The 24604-nt window shown below is 36.1% G+C and overlaps 2 protein-coding genes across 10 annotated transcripts in view; both read left to right on the forward strand.

The window, feature by feature from the left end:
• The window catches only part of LOC142339246 (uncharacterized), a 33907-nt gene extending 14541 nt beyond the window's left edge, over positions 1–19366 (forward strand). For 2 of the 9 annotated variants that reach the window (XM_075389111.1, XM_075389113.1), the window contains exon 2: positions 17027–19366. In XM_075389111.1, coding sequence (XP_075245226.1) covers positions 17216–18880 — 1665 coding nt within the window. In that variant the 5' untranslated portion in view covers positions 17027–17215 and the 3' untranslated portion in view covers positions 18881–19366. The other 7 variants (XM_075389110.1, XM_075389116.1, XM_075389109.1 and 4 more) reach the window with 7 other exon arrangements.
• Positions 1–24604, forward strand: part of LOC142339245 (T-complex protein 1 subunit theta-like) — a 300794-nt gene that overhangs the window by 196104 nt on the left and 80086 nt on the right. The window lies entirely within an intron of this gene.

Here is a 24604-nt window from a genome sequence, read left to right on the forward strand (position 1 = left end):
CAGGACATAATGAAACGAATCAAAAGCGGCAATTGGAAACAATGTTCAGAAGCGGAAAAAGGATTCGAACAACAGAAAGATGCATTTACTTTACATAATGGAATCATCTTCAGAGGTGTTGTTCCTTTCATTCCACCCAAACTACAACACTTGGTTTTGGCAAAAGCGCATGAGACACATCCCGGAAAGAATGCAACTGAGGCATCAGTCAGAATGATAGCTTGGTGGCCTGGCATTACCCAAGACGTTCAACACTTTGTTAGTAAATGTAAGAATTGTCAATTGAACAGGCCTAGCCTGGGAAAAACAGTCTCTACGTGGCCAGAGACGTTTGGGAACGGCTCCACATGGACTGGGGTTATGTTAAGGACCAAGGCAATATATTAGTAATTGTTGACGCGGGTTCTGGTTGGATAGAAGCCTTCCCCGCGGGAAATAGAACATCAGAAACAGTTAAAATATATCTTAGTCAAATCTTTGCAAGATTCGGAATACCAAAAACTTTAGTTTCTGATAATGGTCCTGAATTTGTAAGTGGTGACCTTAAACAGTGGTGTGAATCACTGGGAATTAAGAAAATAGAATCACCCGTCTATCATCCAAGAGCTAATGGACTAGCTGAAAGAGCAGTGCAGAGAGTGAAGCGGGCACTTCAAGCGTGGAGTCCCAACTTTAATGTGTCATTTGGAGCATTCCTGCAAAGGGCACTGATGACACATCGCAACACTTCGAAGACGAGGAGCAAAACTCCAGTTGAACTCCTGTTGGGACGCAGAGTGAGACTACCAGCAATAGCAGATTTCGACTTGTGCGAACCCATTCTATTCAAGGCCAACGAAAAGACAAATACAGTTCCTGCTACCTTCATCATCAGGAAGGGCCTGAACACATCTTTCATACAGCCTGAAAACCCAGCTTGGACTATTCTAGTGAGCGACAACCAAATTGCGAGACTAGACGAGGACAATGTGAAAATTGAACCAGCAGTGGAGGAGACCATATCTCAATCAGAACTACAACCTCAGAACACAGATGTAGGACCTTCACATCAAGATGAAGCTTCTGCAGCCACATCATCTGCAGAGCACCAACAACCCGAAACCTCAGAGCCTTCACGAACATCAACCAGGAACAGAAAACAACCTGACAGATTTGGAGAACCTATACCCACAAACTTGCTTATAAAAGGAGGGAGGATGTGATGGTTTCAATGAAACATCAAGAAACTTAGAAGTTTTATTAAAGTTTCAAAGAACGAAAGAAGAACTTACCTGATGAACTTTATTGCTGTGTCGATAAGTAATGGCTACAAAACTAAACTCAATTCTAATTTTGTTTTGGCGCTATCATTATCTTATTGACCTATCAATCATATGTCAGAAGTAAATTCTCCCACCAACAGAAACCTGATTCTAACATCCACTGACCTCCAACTAATGAACTCGATTGTACCCAAGCCATATATGATTCTCATGAAATGTTGATGAAAATAGAAAGTCACCTCCGGGTTTCGGAGTTAAGATCTTTTCACATGCCAATCATGTTAAATATTTTTAGCTAATCTAAATTTTCTCTGTATATTTTCGCATAGATAACCACTATAACTACAAGCTAATTTTTGTATATTTTCTGTTCAAAATTTAATTTAAACTTCAACTTATTGAATTCTTTGACCCGTGTTATCGACCACGACAGATATGTAATTTTTATGCGAAGGAACAGGACAAATGCGATAGTAGTCTTATAATAATATCATAGTAGACAGGTTCAATTTTGGAACACCTAAGGAAGTCTGTAAAGCTTCAGGCCCTTCCAAAGACGATAATTAAGAAAATTAATTTTTCCGTTAAAATCTTGCATTAAAAATTTATACCCGGGCTTTAAAAATAATTCTGTGAAACGAGTTTTGTTGTTTTCCATGAATTATTTGTAATTTTACGTTTTGGCTGTCGAGACTGTTTTCACAAAGATGTTTGAATTGTTTATTGTATATTGTTCTCGTATATTGTTTCAAATTAATTGATGTATTGATTTAGAAAACTCTTTAAACTCGAAACACTATACAAGTAAAGAAAAACTCATTTGATGGCAGAAGCTATCTGTCATTAAGGAAAGAAAGCGACAAGAGAAGCAACAAAATCAGACAAAAAGCTTTACTTAGAACAAAACTCATCGTCTATTTTTTCTTACCAAACACTTAAAGAGAAGGTCAGAATAGCATCAAATAAAAAGTAAAGGAAATCAATTGGCTTGCATTTTACCATAAAAGATATGGATCTATCTTAATTGAGAATAATTAACAACTAGAGAAAAAACAAGAGGGAAAGTTCAAAACATACGTGTATACTTTTTGAAGACAAAGTTCGAAGTTAATTAAAAGCATTAGCTATCAACTGAAATCTTTGAAGGTATTCATTTCAAATCTTAGGAACCCATTGAGACCGGTCATTGTTCAAAATTCCTTACCACTAGAAAGGAACAAATGCTGTCAAGAATCGAAAAGTTAGTTCAATTTTACGCGGATACGGTGTCAAAGCCTATAAATTCATCTGTTCACTAAAAGTATTCAATAGAGTCAATTGCGCCTTCTTCCAACGCAGTTAATGTGATACATGACTTGTCCTTTAGGTGACAATTGGACAAGACATCACAAGAGAACCTCAAAATTGAGAAAATATTTAAAATAAAACTTATGAAAATTTGCATCAGCAACGCCAAAAAACCAGTATTTAAATGGAAAAAGCCACGAAAGCTACATTCTAGTTTATTCGAATCACAAACAGCTTTATGCAAACGTTCTGGAAGCCAAAAATCCATAAGTTCTTTGTTGAAATTATCATGTATGTTCATTGGCCTTCCTTTGCACGTAGATTTGACCTGTCAATAGCTGGGTTGATATCATTCTTGTCTGTTACCCAAAAAACGAAGAAAGTATATGTTTTTAAAAAATCACAGCGCCAAGTTGTAATCCGAATAGTTTTAACCTGAATTGTAACCTTTGTCTTGTTATTGCTGCTTTTTTATCGAAGCAAAAATATTTCCAATTGTTACAGAACTAGCTAATTGGACGAAAAAGTCAACATCAAAAGTCAGTTTAGTTTTCAATAATTATTGAGATACAGTATAGGAAAACCATTGTGTATCAATTTAAAGCTTTAGATAGTGTGTTTTTTGGCAGCTCCTGAGATACTGACTTCAAGAATTAGACGTTTGCTGAATAACACTCAGTCATAAAACTACAAAAAAGACATCAATTGCTGAAATAATTTTTTCGGAGCCATATAATTAATGAGCTTTACTCATAAAATACAATGTTTGTTTTGGACCTCATTTTAACCTATGACGTATCACTTATTACTTGAAGCTGTAGATGGTAACAGGATTGCCTATAATTGAGATGAAAAAATGTAAGATTTTTGAAAGGAAAGACCCAAAGTACAATCCGAATATTTTTTTAGTCCAAAAATGAACAATGCGATCAAAACTTGGTAGCGCTGGGTAGTTGTTAAAAAACGCAATTTTCCCCAAACAATTTTTTATCAGTTTTCTTGGCGAACAATATTCTTGAATGAAAATTAAATGCTGCTTTTTTGCTTCAAATATTGTTTTAAATTAGCGAAAGACTTCTAAAATGTTAGCTCCAGAACTCTTTATTAGGAATTGGAGTTAGAAATAGCCCTTTTCCGAGTGAACAAAGTGTGTGTCAGTGGTTTTTGTTTTTACTACAGGTAAAATTGGTAAAAGTGGGCCATATATGCGATTTGATGCAATTTTTTCAAAAAAATGCTAGATTTAAAAAAGTTCTGAGATTTAGCCGAAATTTTAGCGAAAACAGTTGGTTCAAACGATTAACCAACTCTCTTTCCTTTAAAGATAAAAAATTTTCCATCCCTATTTTGCAAGGTTTTTTAAGATATAAGCAAAATTTCTAAAAATACGGAACAAAACAACGGAAGTTAGCCGAACGTTCACAAAATTTTCATCCTCCGTCACTCTTCAGGAAAAGATAAATTTAAAAAGATCTTTTTAATATGAAATTCTACTCGTGACAAGCTGACATGATACCACTTACTACTCGTAGGATGAATGTGTAGATCGGCGAAAATTGAACAAAAACCAAGTTGAGCTTATAGTTCCTCGCCCACTAGAGTGGGTCGGGACAATAAAAGTAAACAGAGCTTGTGATAGTCATTTATGTCTGTGGCGATTAAAAATTCGATGAAAGTTGTTTTTGGAAAGCAAATAGTTTCAAATAGCAAAAATTTGAAGTGACGAATTGTTGCATTTGAGGTTTTGGTGACAGCTATTTGCTGCCAATGGGACTGCTATAATTTTTTTCTTGTTCATTTTGTTGCAGTGGTTTCAAATACTGCTAGACCTCTAATTATTTTGCTTGCCTAAAGAAAATGTTCATTTTTGATTGATGTGATCTAACGTAATATTAGCTTTTTTAAGTACTCCGCTAACTGTTTTAGCTTAAATATATCGTAGCTCTTATCTGCACTTGTCAAACAGTGCATTGCATGACTAATACTTTGTTAGACCCTTTGTCAGATCTTAACAAGATAAAACAAGATAAAAATTTTACCCTATAAGATCTTGCATTATCAAATTTCTTCCTTACGAGATATTACACAATTAAAATTCTGCCTGACTAATACAATTTTTGTTTGTTCTCTTGACCTTAATTAGAAAGATTTTTTTCTAAGTTTGAAAACAAGTCACCTCCAGTACCTACAGGCGCTGATCTTCAGGAAATATCTGTGCTTATCTTTGAAAATGATCTTCAATAGTATAGTTTCTGAGGTCTTAAATTAAGCTTCCTATGGGTTTTCTCAAGATTGCAGTAGCGTTGGCATAAATTGTGGACATGGTCTATTTAGTTTTAAATCAATTTTCCGGGTACTGTGTTAATTGTAATGCCACTGTTGTTGATATGCAGGCACAAAATTTTAGTAGATTTTATGAAAAAAGTGAGATTTCCCACTGACTGCGTTTTAAGCAACACCTCACTTAGAATTTTTTGTGTGCATTCATTTGTTTTGTAGGATCTTGTACAATACGATTTTTTAAGGCCGTGTATTTGTCTGATGAATTTCTTACAATTTCTTGTTAACTGTTAAGTCCTGACGACTTTCTTCTAAAATAATACGATGATAATTTGAAAAACTGAATTGATATCTTACCAGATCTTATACGATAAAATTTTTTATCGTGTTTGAGATGGTGAGTTTTTTCACGCTAAAAACATTGATAAACTTACATAACTTTCATTAAATCTTACATATTAATTGCGGAATCATGGGGAGATATAAATGTTCTTAAGTTATGTAGATGATTTTTAATTGAGCATTAGGTTTCAACTTTTTCTTTCATTTGGGGAGGATAAATAACTGGTACATCTGATCTCTTGTACGGCGAAATTGCTTTTTTGTGAAGAAAATGGGACTCCGCTCTCATGATGTCGACTACTTGTTGTCCACGTTTTTTATGATGAACCGTTTATGTTTGGGTATGTGTTCATAACATCTGAATTTCACTGATAGATATGAAAGTTTGAGCTGGTTTTTGGTTAACAATGTTGGTAAATTTTGAATATAGTAGTATAACTTCGTTTTCATCATGTTATAGTATGTTTTACCTATTCTTGATCAAATGTCACGAAACTGGATACAAAGTTTACCTCTAGTGAAGTGGGATATGAATTTAAATGTGGCATTAATGGATGTGCCAATTAAAGGGATTGATGTCAGATTCTGAGAAAAGCGTTTTTACTGATTGCTTCCCCGGGTACTTGTGTTTACTACCTAAAATTTGACACATGCATTGTCTTCTCTCTCCCGAATGAGTGTTTCCTGCGTAAAGAGCAGCAGAACCTGGATACAGAGGAAAAAGAGAGAGGATTTAATTCGATTTCTAGAGAGGCTATACTGGGCACTAATGCATACTTAAGAGCCGGAAGATTTTCCAGCTGCCTTTTTTATTCACCCAACAGTTAAATGAATTCAAAAGAGCTGTGCCGCGTGCTGTGTTTAAATTGAACCCCTTTGAACAACAGCAGGCAGTAAAACTCCCCTTGCTGTGTGCTGGTGGTGGTAGCCTGCTTGTTTGTGTTTGATTGTTGTTTATATTTCCTTTCCCCCTACACTCCAATGTAATACACTACTCATAGAGACCAGTACCTGTAACCCCTCCCCCTAACCCCCTCCCCTCCCTCAATCCTGGCTGTGGCAGCCCTTCCCAGCCTGATTCGTAGGGAAGGGAGGTAGGTTGCTGAGCAGTGGCAGTGAGCAGTTGCATGTCATGTGCTTATACGCTTTTATTACAGTATTAGTACCTGAGCATTAATGAAATATTCATTGAAAATTCACCTGCTTCGCCTTTCGTTATTTGTCATCAGCTCAAAAACAAAAATTATTGCTCCCGCTTTCTTCTTTCCCCCAATCCAATCCAATCGCAACTGTTCCTTCTCCTCGCATCGTAGCCACGTTTGGGCTTGCGCTTTTGCCTCCTCTCTCTTTCTTTCTATGTACGTTTGTCCCCTCTTGTTATGGTTTGGAGTATACTACACGTAGTGCCTGCCTGCCTGCTTACCTTACCTCGCCACACACACACACACACACACACACACACACACACATAGACACACACACACACTCTTACTTTATCAGATGTTTTGGGAATATCCCAGCCACCAAATTTGCCGCACTGATGTTTCTGCTATAAATTTCTTCCCCAAATTTTGTAGCTCCTAAAAAGCCGCCAGGCAAAGCAACCATTCGTTTGTATCTGCGTACCTACCTGTTATCCTCCCCGCATTTGCCTGCCTGGGATAGAAACCTGCTTTAAAATCCAAAAACCTTCTTTCCCCTTTAGACTGCCTGGCTACTCTGCCTTTTCAGGCCTCTGTTTTGGTTTTCCGCTTCTTCTCAAAAAAAGGTACATCACACGTACAGATATAACACAAAATACCTTATATTAGCAACATAACACATGTCTGTGTTAGATATTCGAACTTGCATTTTTGAGCATTATCTTTGCGTAACTTTTATCTTCTGAAAATTTATCGTCTGATTTGAAGCGGTAAGTTAACAGACAGCCTTGTATATTTCTCGCCATTGCAAACGTTGGAAATAGTTTGCATGGGTTTTCAATTGGAAATAATTACTCATGAGTTCTTAAGGTGGAATTTAGTCTCATTCTATCGCTATCTTGTCTCGTCATTTTTTACAGTGGGTTGTCGAGTTGATATAAGAGTACAGCTGAAGCACGAGTTCTATTTTCGAACAGTTTTTGGCAGGGATTGGCTAGATTTTGTGGTAATAATACTTTTCACACAATACCATTTCTGATCTTGTTGCTAGGCATTGATTGAACCTTTTTTAGATTCATCTTTTACTCGATGGTCTTTTGTTATCTATATACCAAGCGAAGGACAAAAATGGTACCTGGGGGCATTGGATAAACGAATAGGAATGGTTTGAGATGTCATAGTGAAACAAGCTTTAGAAATGATGTTTTTGCTACCCTATGTTTCAGATACAAATTTTATTTTTAATTTGAGCTACAAACAAGAATATTTTTTATAGTATTTGAAAGTTTATTTGAGAAAATTTGACTATTTTAGGGCACTATTTTATTTGGAGAAATGTTACTTCGATTAGATGGCTCCTGCTTACGTGTTTTTTTGTGGTTGTCAGCTGTCTATTGGGCCTCTCGTTTATCACAAAGGTTTGTTCACTCTCACAAAAACCATAAAGACGGATTTGTTTATTTGTTTATGAAATGCGTGATTGTGTTTTCTGTGGCGTGCATTCCTTAAAATCTCTAGATATCATCACAATCATCAGACATTATATGGAATTTTTACCATATTAAGTTTTGTTTTGGCATCGGGACGGTATCTCAACATCTTTTTTTCCAGGAATTTTCTTCAGGTCTAAAAGATTTTTCATCTGCGTTTTTATTGTCGGATATAGATTGTGACCCGAGTTATATAATGCAATAATATAGATTAGGTATATTGTGAATAGGTATTTCAAAACTTTTCAAAACACTTCTACCTTTGCGAACAGGTTCTAAGGTAATCCTTACAGGGTGTAAAGGAACCAAGATCTTTTATGCTCATCCGTCTCCCAAACCCATTCGTTTTTGTAACTCAGAACTTTATTTCCTCATTGATGCTGATTTTATTGAAGAAGTCAGAAGCGGTTGACCTTCACTTCCAATATTATTTGTAAGAGATTTCCATTTTTTGACCAGAACATGTGTGCCCATGGCGTGAATTATAATGTATATATGTCTTTTCCACCTAATATTCCAAAATTTCATAGATCGTCTCGTCATAACCTCTGAAGCCATAACTGAGGCCAAGTTGTAATTTGTCGGTGTGTGGGCTGATATCTTTCCTACAAAACAGCCAGAATTTGGTAGTTTGTGAAACACAACGTTTGATAATAACCATTTAGTCATAACTTGAGTTATATAAAACGGAAGTCAAATTCTCAATGGTGCACAAACTTCGTTCAAATTTACCGTCATTGGCACATAATTTGATCTGCATTTTTGTGAAGATTGTTCTGACCGATGGTTATTGCGCCACATTTTTTTCTGGTTTTGTTACCTTTGATATGAATTTTACTTGGACGGTTAAATCATCTCTTAGTTGCTACCGAGATAAAAATAACGTCACATTTGTCACTTTTATCTGTCGCGTTTAATTGTTTAACAAAAAACAGGTGAAGAGTTATGCCTTGAATGATATAAATATGATTTTTATGATTCATCGTGGGCTTTTATTTAAAGGCCTTAGACATACATATTTAATAGGGCGACTTGTGAGCCCGGCTTTTGTTGTGCAGTTGTTGAAATGCATCTGCTTTTATTTTTGTTTCATTGTTTATGTAGGGCAACAGCAGTACCCAATATTGCCTCCGTTTTTCTCTCACGCACGCATACTCGTTTGAAGCAAACGGCAGTTGTTGTTGCTGGGAAAAGAGGGTTTCTTTCTCTTTGTTCTCCAAAATATGGGGGAGGAGGTAAATGGACGAGGGTTGCCGGGTTTTCTATTATCCCTGATGTAATTGTAACTACCTAGTTATGTTTGTTCAACATCCCCCGCCTATCAATGCGGACTCTGTTCCTTACCTGACTACTACGTGCGTACACCCTCGTTGCTACCCGGGCCAGGCACTTGCTAATGTTTTTTTTTTATTTTTAAATGTTTATGCTAATTCGTTCCCCAGTTAAGGCTCATTATTTTCCCGGCCCTTTCTTCTTTTCACCCAGCCGTCGATGTAGTTGCTGTACTGTGTCTATTAAGTCAGTTATCTCGCTATCTCATAAGCGGCAGTAATAAGTGTTGTACTACAACTAGTAATAGTAGCAGCTCACATAGATATTTCGCACCCCCACCTTTCCCTCTCGCTCTTTCCTTGCCTCCTCTGCCTTGTGCCTAGTTGCCTCGAGGGGAAAGGGTTCCGCACAATAATATTGTAAACACAACTACTAAATATTCAATTAGTAGAAGCTTATAGATGTTTAAACGCAGCAGTTGCATCTGCTGTTGTTGATTTTGTTGTTGTTGTTTTTCCGACAATAATAAAAAACGTGTTGCCTAATGCTTTTGATATTCGCTTCCTCTCTTTCTATGTTTTTTCTTAATGTTGTAGTTCTCTTGTGTTGACGGAGTCGTTCGTGTTTTGCCCGCAAAAGATGCATCGCTAATTGCTTCTCACAATTTTTCACTCTTCGATTTGATTTCCAACACTTTCTCTCTTTTCCCAAAATTCAATTCCCCTACCCTTTGTTTATTCGCCTCTCAAACGGGCTCTGCGCTTTGATCTGCTGCAGGTAAATTGAGTTTATCACTTTTCACTTCAATTTAGCCCACTTTTCTGTATTATAAACGTATTCTTACACGTTTTACAATTTTTTTGAATATCGACAACAATAACAGCGTTAACAAACAAACCGAAACGTCAACAACACTCAAACATAATCAGGTAAGCTTCCTTGACTGGGTGTTAGTTTTGGAGATGTGTTCTCCGTACTGACGCTTTTTTGGCGTTATTCCGTTACACGATGTCGCCAGTATTGATATTTTAAATTATTTCAATCTGTTTCAACCTAAAAATACGGCTTTTTGATCTCGTCTCTTAGCAAGCGATGAAATATTTTAGTTGTATTGCGCGACTTTTGATCAGTTTGCTCTGATGACTAAACATTTTTTATAATAATAATAAATTCGTTCTCAAACTGATACCAAATGACAGAATAAACATACAACCAGTAAGTTATCATCAGTTTGCAAGAGCACCATCAGACTATTAATGTCCGTTCTCAGGTGTCTTGATATTTTTTGAGAGCATTTCTGTTACCAAAATATAGCGAGTAATTCTGGATTCTCATAAATGTAGAGATCTCTAATATTATGCAAATAAGAGTCTAATTGTTTTTTGCCAATTTGTAGAATATTTTTTAACACACTTATGTCATACTTCACTAAAACATTGCAAAGGATCCTGACGCGAACTTTAATGGACTTTTTATTTTGTTTTGTAAGTCTTATTTCAGTTTTCAAAAGTTTATTTCTTTTCTAACCATGTTTCGGTCAGAACAATTGCAACAATTTTCCCAGGGTTTTTTTCTTCTTTGAGAACAACTCTAAACTCATCCAGATTTTTACTCGCTGACCTTATGTTTTGTAGCAATACGCTACTTCTTTCAGATGTCAAATCTTGCATTTCAGTTATCGAGAGCGTCCGTTATTGTTTTTTCTTTTAAATATCTGCTTTTAAATGGTTCTTGATGTAACCAGAGAAGGAAAGTCATCTCTGATCACATACTGTCCTATCACCAACTTTTTTTTACTTTGTTATCTAGCCAGTTAACAGAAAGAAAAAAATATGAAAAAAAGGAATTAACAGGAAATGGAGGAGTGAAGAGAAGGCATCACTCCCAGATGAGAGTAGGAAAGTCAACTCTCATCTGTCATTTACTTTTAGAATTAAATAGACTCTTGTTTTGTATTCATTACCTGCAATAAAATTGAATGAAGACATTCTCGTAACCTAGCCCCTACCTTATACCTCAGAAATGCTCTTGAGAAACTTGAACATAAACACGAAAAAATTAAAAGAGGCAAATTAATTGCTTTAAGTCACAAAAGACATTTGGAACACAAGACAAAGTATTTATAGAAGCTGCTATAATAAATGAAGAATAAGTTTAAATATAACAGCTCACGCAACACAAGATTTATTTTACGCTTATTGAGACAGCATTAATACATACTGGAAGTTTGAGCATTAGCTTTTTCCAGAAAAGCTTTTTTCTGATCAGGCGACAAAGAATTAAACATAGCTTCAGCTTTTTCATCATCTTTTAGAGCACTGAAAGCACGTTTGAATGTAGTACTAGCACGGGCCTTAGTAATAGAATGATCTGATTTAGGATCGCGGAAGACGGGGTTATGCAGATTTTTTAAGTCCTCCAAGTTGTTAATAGCAACATACTTTGTGTTCCCATCATTATCTAAACAAACCGCATTGATAGCACAATTCTTTGTAACAGTCACATATCCAAGCTTATCAATGGCTTTTAAAGTTTTCTGATGTTAAGTCTGCACTATTATGAACTGCTCGGCTTCTATTAGAAACTTGCGAGAACAACTAACTCTAAGTTTAAATTTTATATAAAATAATAATCGGATAGCTAAATCCGATTATTAATCCGTTGACAAGAAGCTCTACCTGTTCATTCTAAACTTGCGGCTACATGAGTGAAGCCTTGAGGAACAAGAAAGTACAGCAGAATTGGTTAAAACTATACCCAAGATCGACAGCTTTACCAGTTGGTGTAATACCTAGCACTCAAGGCTTGCAAGACGCAGATGCTGATTCAAATTCATTGCTGGTAATTTCTCATTGTAGTTGTGTCTGCTTAGACCCATAACAGCTGAATAGAGTTAAGAATCCATCCGTCTCAACCTTCATCAGAATTGAATTTTACTGAGCGGAGTTTTCATTGCTTGTGAGATGCCTCTGCCTGGTCATGTGTTTGAAAATTGAAATTTTCTAAAAACCATAAACCCATGTTAACTTCACGTTTAATTGTATTCTAATTCTTGAATTTTTTGCGAATAAATAGAATAGCCAACTTTGTGTTTCCGCAATTTATATCTGCTCTGAAAAACTACTATAGAATTTGAACTGACCGAATACAACAACCCAAGTTAATGCAACAAGCTAACTGCTCTGATAAACACTAAATTCTACACCACTGGAAGAAAATTAGACGGATGGACATTCGAAGCAGTGCCTTTCATGTACATCTCTATTGCGTAGTTTTTAGTCTGGCAGATCTTAAAAGATAGCTATTCAGTAAAATTAAGATGTCAACACAAAATTGCCAAGCTTCAGTTTCTGGGTTCAGTGCGTTTTTTCGCTGTTTTGTTATTTCGTGTTAGTATTGTGAGTTGGGTTTGTAATTTGGGGTTTGCTACTGAGTTACCCCCTTTTTTGGTCGTTTACTTGGCTGTGTGATGATTGTGCAGCTGTGCACTGTACAAGTATGCGCAGTTTTAACCCCAAAGTGGGCTGCGTATTTAGGTTGCCCATCTTTATTGTTTATTAACAAGTCATTGCTAACTATAAACACTCAGGTTAGTATGTGTATTCGTTTATGTCACGTTTAAGCTTCATTTAATCTCCCAAATAACCAAGGAAAGGGATGCAATTGCAAATTATTCACCCAGCGTTGTGAAAGGCACCAAAGCAATCTTCCCCGAAAGAATCTTGCCCGTTTAGTATTAGTGAAACTTGAACAGATTTGAGTTGAGAATTAATCGGCTCTGATAGTGTGAAATTGAGGATTTCAAGTTAGTCTCAGCATTCTACATTTAACGTTAGTCTAATTTCGTTACCCTCCCTGATGGTTGCTCAAACATACATCCCTTTGCGGTTTTGACCATTTCGTTGTCCCTGTAGAATTTTGTAAATCGTTGTTTAATCATTGTTGTCACCTATTACGTGAGGTTTAGCTTGTTATCACTGAAGTTTATAATAGTTTAGTTGTTTTAGGAAAACTTTACTGATTTCCGCGTAATTCGCAAGTTAACATTTGCTGATTAGAGGTATGTATAATAGATTATCAAGGCGTCGTTCAAATTTCGAATGATGATTCATTCCTCATGTTTTGGTGCATTTAATATTTCTCAAAAATCAGTTTAAATCAGTTTTTCTGTTCAGAGTTCTTGCTTCAAATTAAAAAGCTTTGGTTTTAGATATTTTAATAAAAATGTCCAATCGAAATTATTTTGATATCGCTTCTTACATACTGAGCACTTAAGTGCATCGCTCACCAAAATAACTAGCAGAATTTACAGCATTTTGCCGGATATTCGCCCATTAATTGTAAAAGTATCCTTTTGTGAACCAAATTCATTGGTTCATTCGTTTCACTGCTTCCAGAATTTTAGAAATCTTAATGAAATATATTGGACCCAAATTTTGAAATATGAATAGTCAATTAACTGGGCGCATATCTGGCTCCGGCGGTAGTCACCCCGCCGGGAAAATTGCCATCAAGTTGCTTATGCGCAACAGCATACAGCAAAACTAATCGCCTAATTTCACTAAGCAGCTCAATTGATTCGAGGCAGGTACCCAAAAACTTAGATGACATTAAAATGAGTCATATAGTTAATTGCATCGAGCTATTTGAGCCCCTTTTTGCTGGCAGGCAAATGCTTGCTTGATTATTAAATACCAGTCAATTATAATTGCCCAAATTGAACAAGGCCCCAAACTTAAATACTTGTTCTATGCTTTACTGTAAATCACAAGCAAATTAAAACACCTTTTTGTTCAGCCAATAGTTTTGAAGTATCTGAAGAATTTAGCCCACATACCATTAATAATTGAACGCATATTAAATTATAAAGCCCTCAACAATATTTTGTATTGGTGATTTTTTCTACGTCTGGTGAGTTTTCGAGTTTTATTTATACAACATCGTATACCTGAGGTGAATTTTAATGATAGTTTCAGAAAAGGCACAACGCTTTCTAGTTGAATGTTAAATATATACGCGGGCAAATGTGTTTTATCGCATAAAATCAAAAACCTCTTTAAATATTTTAATTGCTTTTCTTAAACTATCTTTTCAGTAACTGAATTGATTTGGTCATAGCATCTCAAAAGGCCGTGATTGGTTGCGTGTCTTTTGGTTGCGATCGTACCAAAGTGTTGTTGTACCAAGTTTTACCTTGTGACTTTTGGTTGCTGTTGTTTATATAATTTTTGCCTCAATAGAACCACACATAAACCAGCAGCACGTCGGCTTGTTTAATTACAAAAAGCCCTTCTCAATATTTTACCTCACACGCGCAAATCTGAAACTCGATCACGCTCTAAACGTGAACAGGTTAGCCATAGTCTTTTTATTCTCTGATGCTATTCTTTTGCCTGACTAATACTTTCTGCAGTGGGCCTTAATAACACCTGCCTTGCTTTAAAATTGATACAATAATCAACAGAACCCGCTATAAACACAATCGTCCCCAACCTTAATGTATTCCCCTCCCCTCATGATACAGAGAGAAGCAGGTACAAAAAAGGCTGGTTGATATGGCAACGAAATGATATATAATTCATCTTCAAGAGCCGTAAGTTGAAATTTCACTGGGTTCGTTTCCCCCTGTCTTGTTTTTAGCACAGCTTTATTTCGCAGCGGGTTTTAATCCTCAAAGGTACAACAGCTTGATAAACAAATTTGGGTTATTGTGGCTTTTGTTGTTGCCCTAGTCATAACTTTGGTTATTATTAAAATTTTGTTTATGAATGTGAGAAATGCAACATCTGTGCGCCGTAAGACCCATTCAAGTATTATACATTAGGATTTAAAAGCAACATATTGTCATCGGAACTTTCTTTTTGTTCATAATTTAAATTTAGACCTCTTTACAGCTTAACTTTCAAAAAGTTCTAGTTCGATAAACTGTTTGATTGGAAATTTTTAACTGCTTCCATTTGGTTAGTAATTTACTCTTTTGTTGCTTCTTCAAAAATTAGTTTTTGTTGCTTCGTCAGAATTTTAGCAAATTTTTTCTGGGTTAAAATTTAAGAATATTGAGTGTGAGTGTCGTATATGTCATAGTATGACTTGTTTCTCGTTTCAGTAAGATTTAATTTTTATGTTGGGCAATTTTGGGTTTTTGGGGCGCATTTTGCGTGATGTGTTGACACCATTTTTCACATCTTTAAAAATAGATCACGTTTCTGTTGCTGTGAGAAGAATAGTTTGCCTATTAGAGCTTAACTACACAACGTGCCTAGCAATCTGTCCATCATTGGTGGTTACTACACTAAGTATTATACTTTTGTTGTTAAAGGAAATATTCGCCTTGAGGTTTTTGCCTTGCACACGTGCCTGGCACCTTCTGTTACACTTTGAGGTACGATAGCATAAAAAACGCGATAGCTCAGTTGCCTATTCTGTTTAAAACGAATTAAACTTTCCCCATCCATATTTTTATTCCCCCATTCTATTCGATATATGTTCCTTCATTTTTGACTAATTGTGGTCGTTTTGGTGTATGTGCCTTGTAGCCATTAGTCACTCGCCATTACAATCTTTTAATAGTCAATGTGATAAATTGTGCACGGAATAGCGTGGTATGTAAGTTTTACAACTCTAATACTAATTTCCAGAATCTGAGAAAGAATCCGATTTCAAGCAATGAATCCGATGCCCTAATACGTCCGATTACGAAACGGTTTCATCGGTGCTATTAAAAAATAACAATTTATCATCTGAAACTTTGTTTCTTTTTTTTCGCGTTTTAACGAGCTTTCGATCAAAATTACTTTTGTTATACAAAGATTGATTTTTTGATTCGTGATTCTGAATGTCTCAATTTGATCTCAATTGGAGTTGCATCTAAATGATTAAAAAATTTCAATTTTTTGCGGGCAGAATTTTTTGTAAAGTTAAAGGACGTTTTCAACTGAAATTCGGAACTTATCGATCAATCTAGGAATTTTCAATCTAAAAAATGTTTCGCTGTCCACTATGCTGCTTGATGAAACATTTTAAAAGTGATTTTGCAATGAAAGCATAGTTGATGTTTGAGCAAACGTATCCTCCTTACCCCGGCTAAAAAGGAAGCTGAAAAAAATAGGCAGAGGATAGCCAGTGGCTGGCCAAAGACGAACAGCAGTGCAGAAGCGGCGGTGGCGGCAGAAGGCTCTTAGATTTTGAGTTTTTATTGGATGAGTGATTGCCGGCGCAGGCTTGTGCTTGTAAAAGCCTGTAAGAATGCGCAAGCCATAGAGAAAGTGTGTACAAGCAAGAAAGAGACTTAGATGTGTAACATATTTTCAAACATATCTTGCGTAGTTTAATTTATTTAAACAATTTATTACAGTAATCGTTTGCCTATTTTTAATCTATATCACTCCTCGCGTATCGACAGATATAGAAGCAACGCGTGCACACGTTGTGCTCAAATAGACCCGGCCGGCTTCCCCCAGTATTACAACATACATACATATTTCCACATTCTGTATTCCCACATCTTTAGCTCTTTTCTACTTGTTCCATAAAATTTATCTCCGTTTGAGTTTGAGCCTTTTCCCCACTTTCCTGTAAAGCACACATAGTGTATGGTTTTACTACTTGGGTAAGTTTGCGTTTATTGCCGCCAATAAGTATAAGTTGGTGTTTTTAAAATGCTCCTAGCGACGCTTTTTCAATTTTTGTGAGTTTTTAGTTACTTTTACTCTTTTTTTTTATCTTGGGTTCTAGCCCTATGTAAGAAAATTTGTTTTCGTCATTTTTCTAAAATCATTCTTGGTCGCAGAGTTTTTATTTTATAGATTTTCATTGAAACCAAGATTGTTAAGTGATAATATTTAGGGATGTCGTATCATTGATGTGGTATTTGATTTCTAAATTCCACTTAAACAAAATTTAATGTTTCTCCTTGCAACAATAGGATTAACGCTGTTTGTCTGTGTTTCAGGTTTGTCATTGCTGATTGATTTGTGTTTCAATTTTTGAGAGCAACTGCTCACCCCATTTACCGAAAGGAAGAGAGATATTTGTACAAGAAGTAGAAGTCCACCGACAGAATATTCTAGAAAGATTTTGGGTACATTCCAAATTGCATTCCTGCCTACATATTCCAAAACCCTTATTCATATCAACAATAATGGACACGTCATTGGTATCCTCATTCTGTGATGAGGATAAGTTCAACAATGCCTACTATCTGCTTAAAAAGACAGTTGACTTTTTGACATCTGAGTATGACATGCACTTTGTCATTTTGTCAGCCTATCAATCGAGCAAGTCGGAATCGGTCTCAGCAGCCTATTCGTCGCCAGGACCAGCTGCCAAGTTCTTCGACGAGAAATACGTGAACCAATCCAGCAACAACAACAAAATTGAAGACGTCGAAACCAAGACTCCATGTGGTAGTAAAAATGCAGCAAGCGGTTTAATAGAAAACTGGGATAAATTTGCGAAGAATTATTGCTTCAGAGAAGCAGGGCATGTATTCTCAAACGTGCCTGCTTACTCAGAGTTTATCAAGTCTGACCTTAACGATAACTCACTTGACTCAGGTGCTAATTGCTCGACCACGATTCCTGATGAAATCGAGGAAATGCCAGAACCTCCTTCGAATATAATGTCGCAAACGATGTACTTCAGAAACGGAGAGTTCAAATGCGAGGATGAAGATAGCGGTCATTCAGATGGAAGTGTGTCTGGTGATGAAGATACGAAAACAAAAATTTGCGGAGTTCAGAGAACTCAAGGATTAAAACGAAAGAGCCTTCAAGATGTCAGTGATCAACTGGCGAAGAAAGCAGTGGCTGTCAATCTCTATCGGCCGATTTACCCAGCTGCGCCCAAAATTGTGACACCTACTTTTGCAGGAACCGAACAGTTGCTCAATTTGTCCAACGCTTTGATGAGGGCAAACGGGGCGCAGAGTAACTCGGAGATAGACTTCAGTTCCATAAAGCCTTTGTTAAATTCTGTTCAAAATATTTTCACGCAGTCTGCAGCCGCTTCAGCGTACGCTGCTTTAGCTCAACAGCAAAAAAATGGTTCACTATTTACTTCCAATATCAAAACTGAATTATCATCTGTGCCTTCTTCGGTTATAACACCGAATACGAAAAAAGTGTTGAGTGAGAAACCGAGTGATGACCGGGAATCCCTCAACAATGCCTCGAAATCCTCAGAACCGTCCTCGCCTTTGGTCGTCAATATCGACTCAAAGCCAGCAAAAGTGCCCTCAACAACTAAAGGAAAAGGATCGGACAGTGCTAAGAAGAGTAATTATCGATCACCTCCAAGCCCAATGAAGGTATCCAACTTGAATCCTAACGGAACGCCTAAACAGATGTGGCCTTGTACAGTGTGCTCTAAGGAGTTCGCTAGTCAAAGCACAATGAAACGTCACCTGAACCACTTCCATCTTAAAGTGCATAGCTATACGTGCACTTATTGCCAAGAAGTATTCTATCGCAAAGACAAATTGGTGGCCCATATCAAGATCAAACACGGAATTGACACCAGCCGATCTGCCCGATTGGTGACGCAGTCCAAAACATCACCTAATGGCAGTCTAACCACCAACAGTACCATATCTCCGGAATCCCCTGCCTGTTCTGAAAGCCCCAACTCCTCGACATCTGGTGGTCAAGGATCTTCAGTGGGAACAGCCTCAATTGGAAGCCCAGTGCCTTCGCCCTCTCCTGGAACCTGCATCGTCCAACCGATGACCCCGCCCTCAGTTTCACCCTCTCCAACTGCGTCCCCGTTGTCCTTAACGACATCTACAACCGCAGTGGCGGCAGTATGAGTTCCTAGAATTGATTTTTATTCACTCGGAAATTGGTTCAACTGTCCGCAGTTTTGCCTCGTATGTTCCAGGTGCCCATGACAAAGCTTCGAGAACCCATTCAGATTAATTCAAAAATGTGAATGACGTCACGCGCGGGCTTCCATTGGAGATATTTTAATAATTTGCATATCAATTCTGTCGCCTATTTTATATATGTAGATTTTTAGCCTTACAAAACTCCTCTCATTCTATTCTATTTCTTCTCTCTGTTTGATGACCTTTGGGTCCCGATGCCTTTCTTGAGAAGCCCTCTCTATCTCGCAAGGTACGCTTGTTGTCACTAGTTACATATCCCAAGTGTACTTAAAATCTACCAACGCAATAACTGTCAAACTTTGGTCACAATTCGTATCTTAGTGCTTAGTTCAAATTGTCACCTTGAACTCAAAATTCAGATGTGAAATCTTTTCCTCAAGTTCATCATCGGCGCCTATCAAAAATACTTTTTGATTGCATAATGAGCATGAAAAGGATTAAAAATTTAAGTTCACAGAATTATGGTTGCTAGATGAAAAACAACGGTACTCTATAATGGTGACAATTTCAGAATGCATTCGATTTGCAATTAAGAGGTCGTGTGCTCTTGATCTGATTTCGTACTGTGGATAGTGAGAAAATTATATTAGTCTCAAATTCATCAGTTAAATAATGAAAGTAAACATCAAACGGATACCATTGTTTAATCCTTAAGTATCGGAAAACTGATGAAATTGAACTTAGAAGTGTCCGAAAAGCAAAAAATTTATCTTCAAATCGTATCTCCGAGTAACAATTATTTTGTTTCAACATTGTTTGATCTGTTTTCTGCTTTTCGACACATAATGTGGCCTTAATATTTTGTGAATAATTTGTAGATATAATTACTAATTTTACTAATATCATAACTGTCAACCCTCTCACAATCCCCTTAACCAGCCTTAACTATCCCAATATTATTCCAAATTTTAGTTGTTCTGATAACAAAATCACTATTTTGCCTCTTAGGAAATAAATATCTTGTGTTGGTCATTGAACCGTTTAAAAAAGAAGTTTCTTCTGTTCCTGTTACAAATGTTTATCTTCTTTTCTGTTAATCTCTCCTTAATTTTTTCTCTATTCCTTGGTGTATGGTGCTTAGTTACAACTCGACGATTTCGGGATCTTCATTCGAGTACCATTGATGGGGATCTTCAAGTTGGTCACTGGGAATTTCTAGTTGAAACTCCTCTTAAATTTAGAAATTTTCCCTTAAATTTGTGTCCATCAACCTATCGATTCAGAGTTCTAAAATTTAAAATTTTAAAAATTATCAGAAAATGAGATTTAGCTACTTGTCACCAGGTACGTATTAGCAGAGTCAATTGTTGATAGTTCATGATACAGAAAACCAATTTTCTGGACGTAGAATGTAACTTTAAATTCCGATCCATGTTCAAGAGCCTAATTACAGAGCAATATAAACTAATGGATAAAAATGGATAGTTTTTTGTTCATTGGAAGGTTTCTGCATAAGATCCCGAAATACCTTTCTTTCTCTATCAATGTCTCTCTCACATTTCACTCTCTGACTTAACAAACAACCCACACATTTCAATTACGCAATTTGTGCCATCTATCTGATTATTTGGCCTCCTTTGCCCTCTACGCAGATTAGTAAACGCTCATTGTTCATGATAAAAACAGCCACTATATTTAGTTAATTTTATTATGTTGAGTTGATTTGTATTGAGTTTCGTATTTTGTGACCACATTTAAATGACAACAATAATCGGATCTGCTTCCTTTGCCTCACATCAGAGCAAATTTATTTTGTCAGGGTTTGCTTTAAAAAATTAATTGTAAATATTCAGTTTTTGTTTCCCAGCATAAGGTAAGAATCGTCATTGTAATTAATACATACCATTACTTGCATAATAGACTACTGCTTTTTAACGTATTGAGCTACTAAGGGACTGAAAGGAAGCTGAAGGCCGAGTGAAACCATTAATAACAAGCGTCAAAAAGGAGTAGTCTGGTAAACTTAATTTACAGCCGTACATGACAAAAAGTGCTCAATGCCTCAAATGTCCAAATTGTCGGATATAAAAAGTCATGCGCATCTGTATGCCAAAGTTGCATTAAAGAATAAATTGAAGATGAGCCCCTTTTTTATCGTAGGAAAAGAAAGCAGTTCCTCCCAAACTTACCTCCGTTAATCATCCGAATTTAACATTCGCTGTAAGAGTAAATATATATAAAATGGATATGATATCACTCGTCTATTCTTGTTCTTTGTCTCTCTCTCTTATCTTTTGCCTCTCTGCTAGCCTTCATCTATGTCTTACTGTCATTCTGTTATGATGACGATTTAGATCAGCAAGCGGTGATAAACATATTTCTCAAATTAATTAATCAATATCAATTTATTTTAAACTAAACATGTCTTTTCAACTAAATGCAACCAGTTCAATAACAAGCGTTGTAATAAATGCAAAGTCTTTATTCAAACTATGGACCATCAATAGTTTACAGATTAGAATGTTCATTGAAAGTCGTATAATAATCTGACATTCAGAAATACTCGTTTGTTTTGGTTGGGATTTTTACATCTGGTGTTTTTTGCCAATGTTGACTGATCGATAGCATAAGCGCAGAGCAAAAAGAATAACATCATTCAAAAACATGAAAAGTCTCTTGGAGAAATGCTTTCAACTTCAATATTTTTTAAGGGAGGGTTGAAGTTATACCTTTGTTGGTTTTTCCAAATGATGAATAGATTTTGAATTTTGTTTGGACATAATTTAGATTATATTTTTCAGAGGGTGTTTTAACAAAAATGAATTATAGAGTTTGAGAAAGCAAAGGACGTATTCCTACCATATTTATTTGTAATTGCTCCTAAGTTTTTACTCGTATTTCACATCGCATACAGGCATATCGATTGACGAGTTCCAATTAACATTTTCTTAGGAAATTGAAGGGAACGATTGAAAGCAATTAATTTACACGGTTAGAAAATTCTCTAATTTGCTTCATATAAGAGTAAAAAGTTTTTAGAATTGAAGAACTGTTGCTGAAAGTTCTACGAATTCTTATTTCTCTTTTTTGGCTTGTTTATGGTGGAAATTAGAGTTTGCAAACAACAAAACATTGGAGCAATTGATTAAAATCAACCTAAGAGATCTTGAGAGACGTCACGATGTGAAATATTTTACTTCGCACAAATTGATTTTTTTAAACGAAATTTGAGTTTACTGTTTTGAAACCATTTTTTGCTAACTTTATGAAACAAATTCGAAAGAATTGTTTCAGGGAGCTTTTAGATCTGAGTAAAAATTTTTTGTGATCGTTTCAACTCCTTGAGAAAAACAGGTTTGCGCTGACACGAATATGACATATTCCATGTGTTTCTTCTTTCCTGTTCTAACTTTAAAACTGAAGATTTGCGATTTGATAATAGCAATATTTTTCTTCTGATTTCTGCGTGTTAATCTACAAAGACTGTCAGGGATCATTCAGTAGAGATCAAACTGAGTTTTTGCTGAGCTGTTTTTATACTAGTGCTCTGGTGGCGAGAGCTCTCTGTTGCCAAAGAAAGCTTATTTTCGATCACTGGATACATTTAGGATTTATTACATCATTTTTTGTTATTATAGCTGCGAAGCTGTGAGCTGAGCGAATCTATATTGCGGTGCTCTTGGTTTTTTACAATTCAAAGAATTTGAATTGTATTGGGGCGCTGTCTTTTTTTTTAAGGTCTGTTCACACATTTTCATGATTTTTGAAGTCAAATTGGAGTAGTGATTTCGGTCACGCCGAAACAGGAAATGAAGCGAAAAAGCGAGTGGTTTTGCGGCGTGAATTTTTTTCGCTCTAATTTTAAAGTAGAGTGAGAAAACGGTGTTTGAACAAAAATTCGGTTTCTCGGTAGTGGTTTTTTGTTCACATGCGGCAATTTCACTCTGATTTTTACTGTTTTTTTGATTTTTTGGATCGGATTTTTTTTTAAATGGTTTTCCCAATCTATTCACAGCTCATTCTAGACCTAGTTTTTTGTTTGAATTAATTTTTCATTTCTCGCTAGTGGTTTTTTTGGTTCACATGCGGCATTTTGACATTGATTGTCTGTTTTTTCTTATTTTTTATCTGATTTTTTCTAAAATGGTTTTCGCATTTCACTCATAGTTCATTCTAGGTCTAATTTTTCTGTTTAGTCAATGAAAATTCTTTGAATTGTACGTCAGGACTTGTCCTGCTATGTTTTTTGTTTCGTCGTCTGACGCTTTTTTCGTTTTACATTTGTTCACACAGCAAAGCTGAAAAATTCAAATTTTCTGAATGACTTCTTCCACTCACTAACGGCATTTGCGCGCGTGACGTCATTTCTCATTCGCTTTAGCAAAAGTTTTTAGGTTATTTGCGTGATTCGATTTTGATCATACGTGACTTATCTCACTCAATGAAATGACTTTTGCACTTTAAAAACTTAAGTTTAGTTTGAATTTGCTTAAGGTCAACGGAACTCCTATGTGCAGTAAAGGTCCCTAATAAGAGGCTTCTGCGGAATGAATTTTAACAAGCTTTATTAATTTATCGCTGAATGGTTTTTAGCCTAGTTTTTTGAGCGGCGTCTTTTTTTTCAATTTTGATCTGTATCTGTTTCTATCTCTATTATATGGCACGCAGGTCTATTCTTTCGCAGCTATTCCGGCAATCTGCCGGCTATGTTTACTATAGTATTTGAGAGAAGTGAATCGAAAAGTTGGCGATTTTTGGGTTATTGAACTGTTTCCTCACGGAATCGAACGTTTTTTAATAGCCGCACAGCGATAGCTGAGGCTATTATTGGCCTTCTCTTGGTTTTTTACAATTCAAAGAATTTGAATTGTATTGGGGCGCTGTCTTTTTTTTAAGATCTGTTCACACATTTTCATGATTTTTGAAGTCAAATTGGAGTAGTGATTTTGGTCACGCCGAAACAGGAAGTGGAGCGAAAAAGCGAGTGGTTTTGCGGCGTGAAATTTTTTCGCTCTAATTTTAAAGTAGAGTAAGAATACGGCGTTTGAACAAAAATTCCCTTTATCGGTAGTGGTTTTTTGTTCACATGCGGCAATTTCACTTTGATTTTTACTGTTTTTTCGATTTTTTGGATCGGATTTTTTTCTAAATGGTTTTTCCAATCCATTCATAGTCCGTTCTAGGTCTAGTTTTCTGTTTAGTCAATGAAAATTCTTTGAATTGTACGCCAGGACTTGTCCTGCTATGTTTTTTATTTCGTTGTCATGATTTTTGTTACGACCATATGACGTCACAGCCATTTTTTGTTCATTCGTTCATGCAATTTCAACTGAATTGCATGTGTGACGTCATTTTTCGCTCTTAGTGGAGCGAGTTTTTTTGTTCATGCGCGTGATTAAATTTTTGGTCACACTTGACTTACCTCACTCTCAAAAATGACGTCCTCACTTTGAAATTGACTTTTATTTACTTGAGTTCAAAGAGATAAGGTCAAATGGGTGTGTATCACTCTAAATGAAGGTTATTTGAGATCAGCTAATAGAGGCAGCAATAACTTATAGATTTTTAATCAAAATATAACAGATCAGCCTTCAATGATAAGACGAATTTTTTTGGTCTGTCTTTTTTACTGTTTTTTTAGACTGCCGATCTACGAATCTATTGCGGCTATTTTCTGGCAATCTGCCAGCTATGTTTTTTCTTTGA

The sequence above is a fragment of the Convolutriloba macropyga genome, chromosome 5 (genome assembly GCF_964194025.1).
Source record: "Convolutriloba macropyga chromosome 5, txConMacr16.3, whole genome shotgun sequence".
Lineage (NCBI taxonomy): Eukaryota > Metazoa > Xenacoelomorpha > Acoela > Convolutidae > Convolutriloba > Convolutriloba macropyga.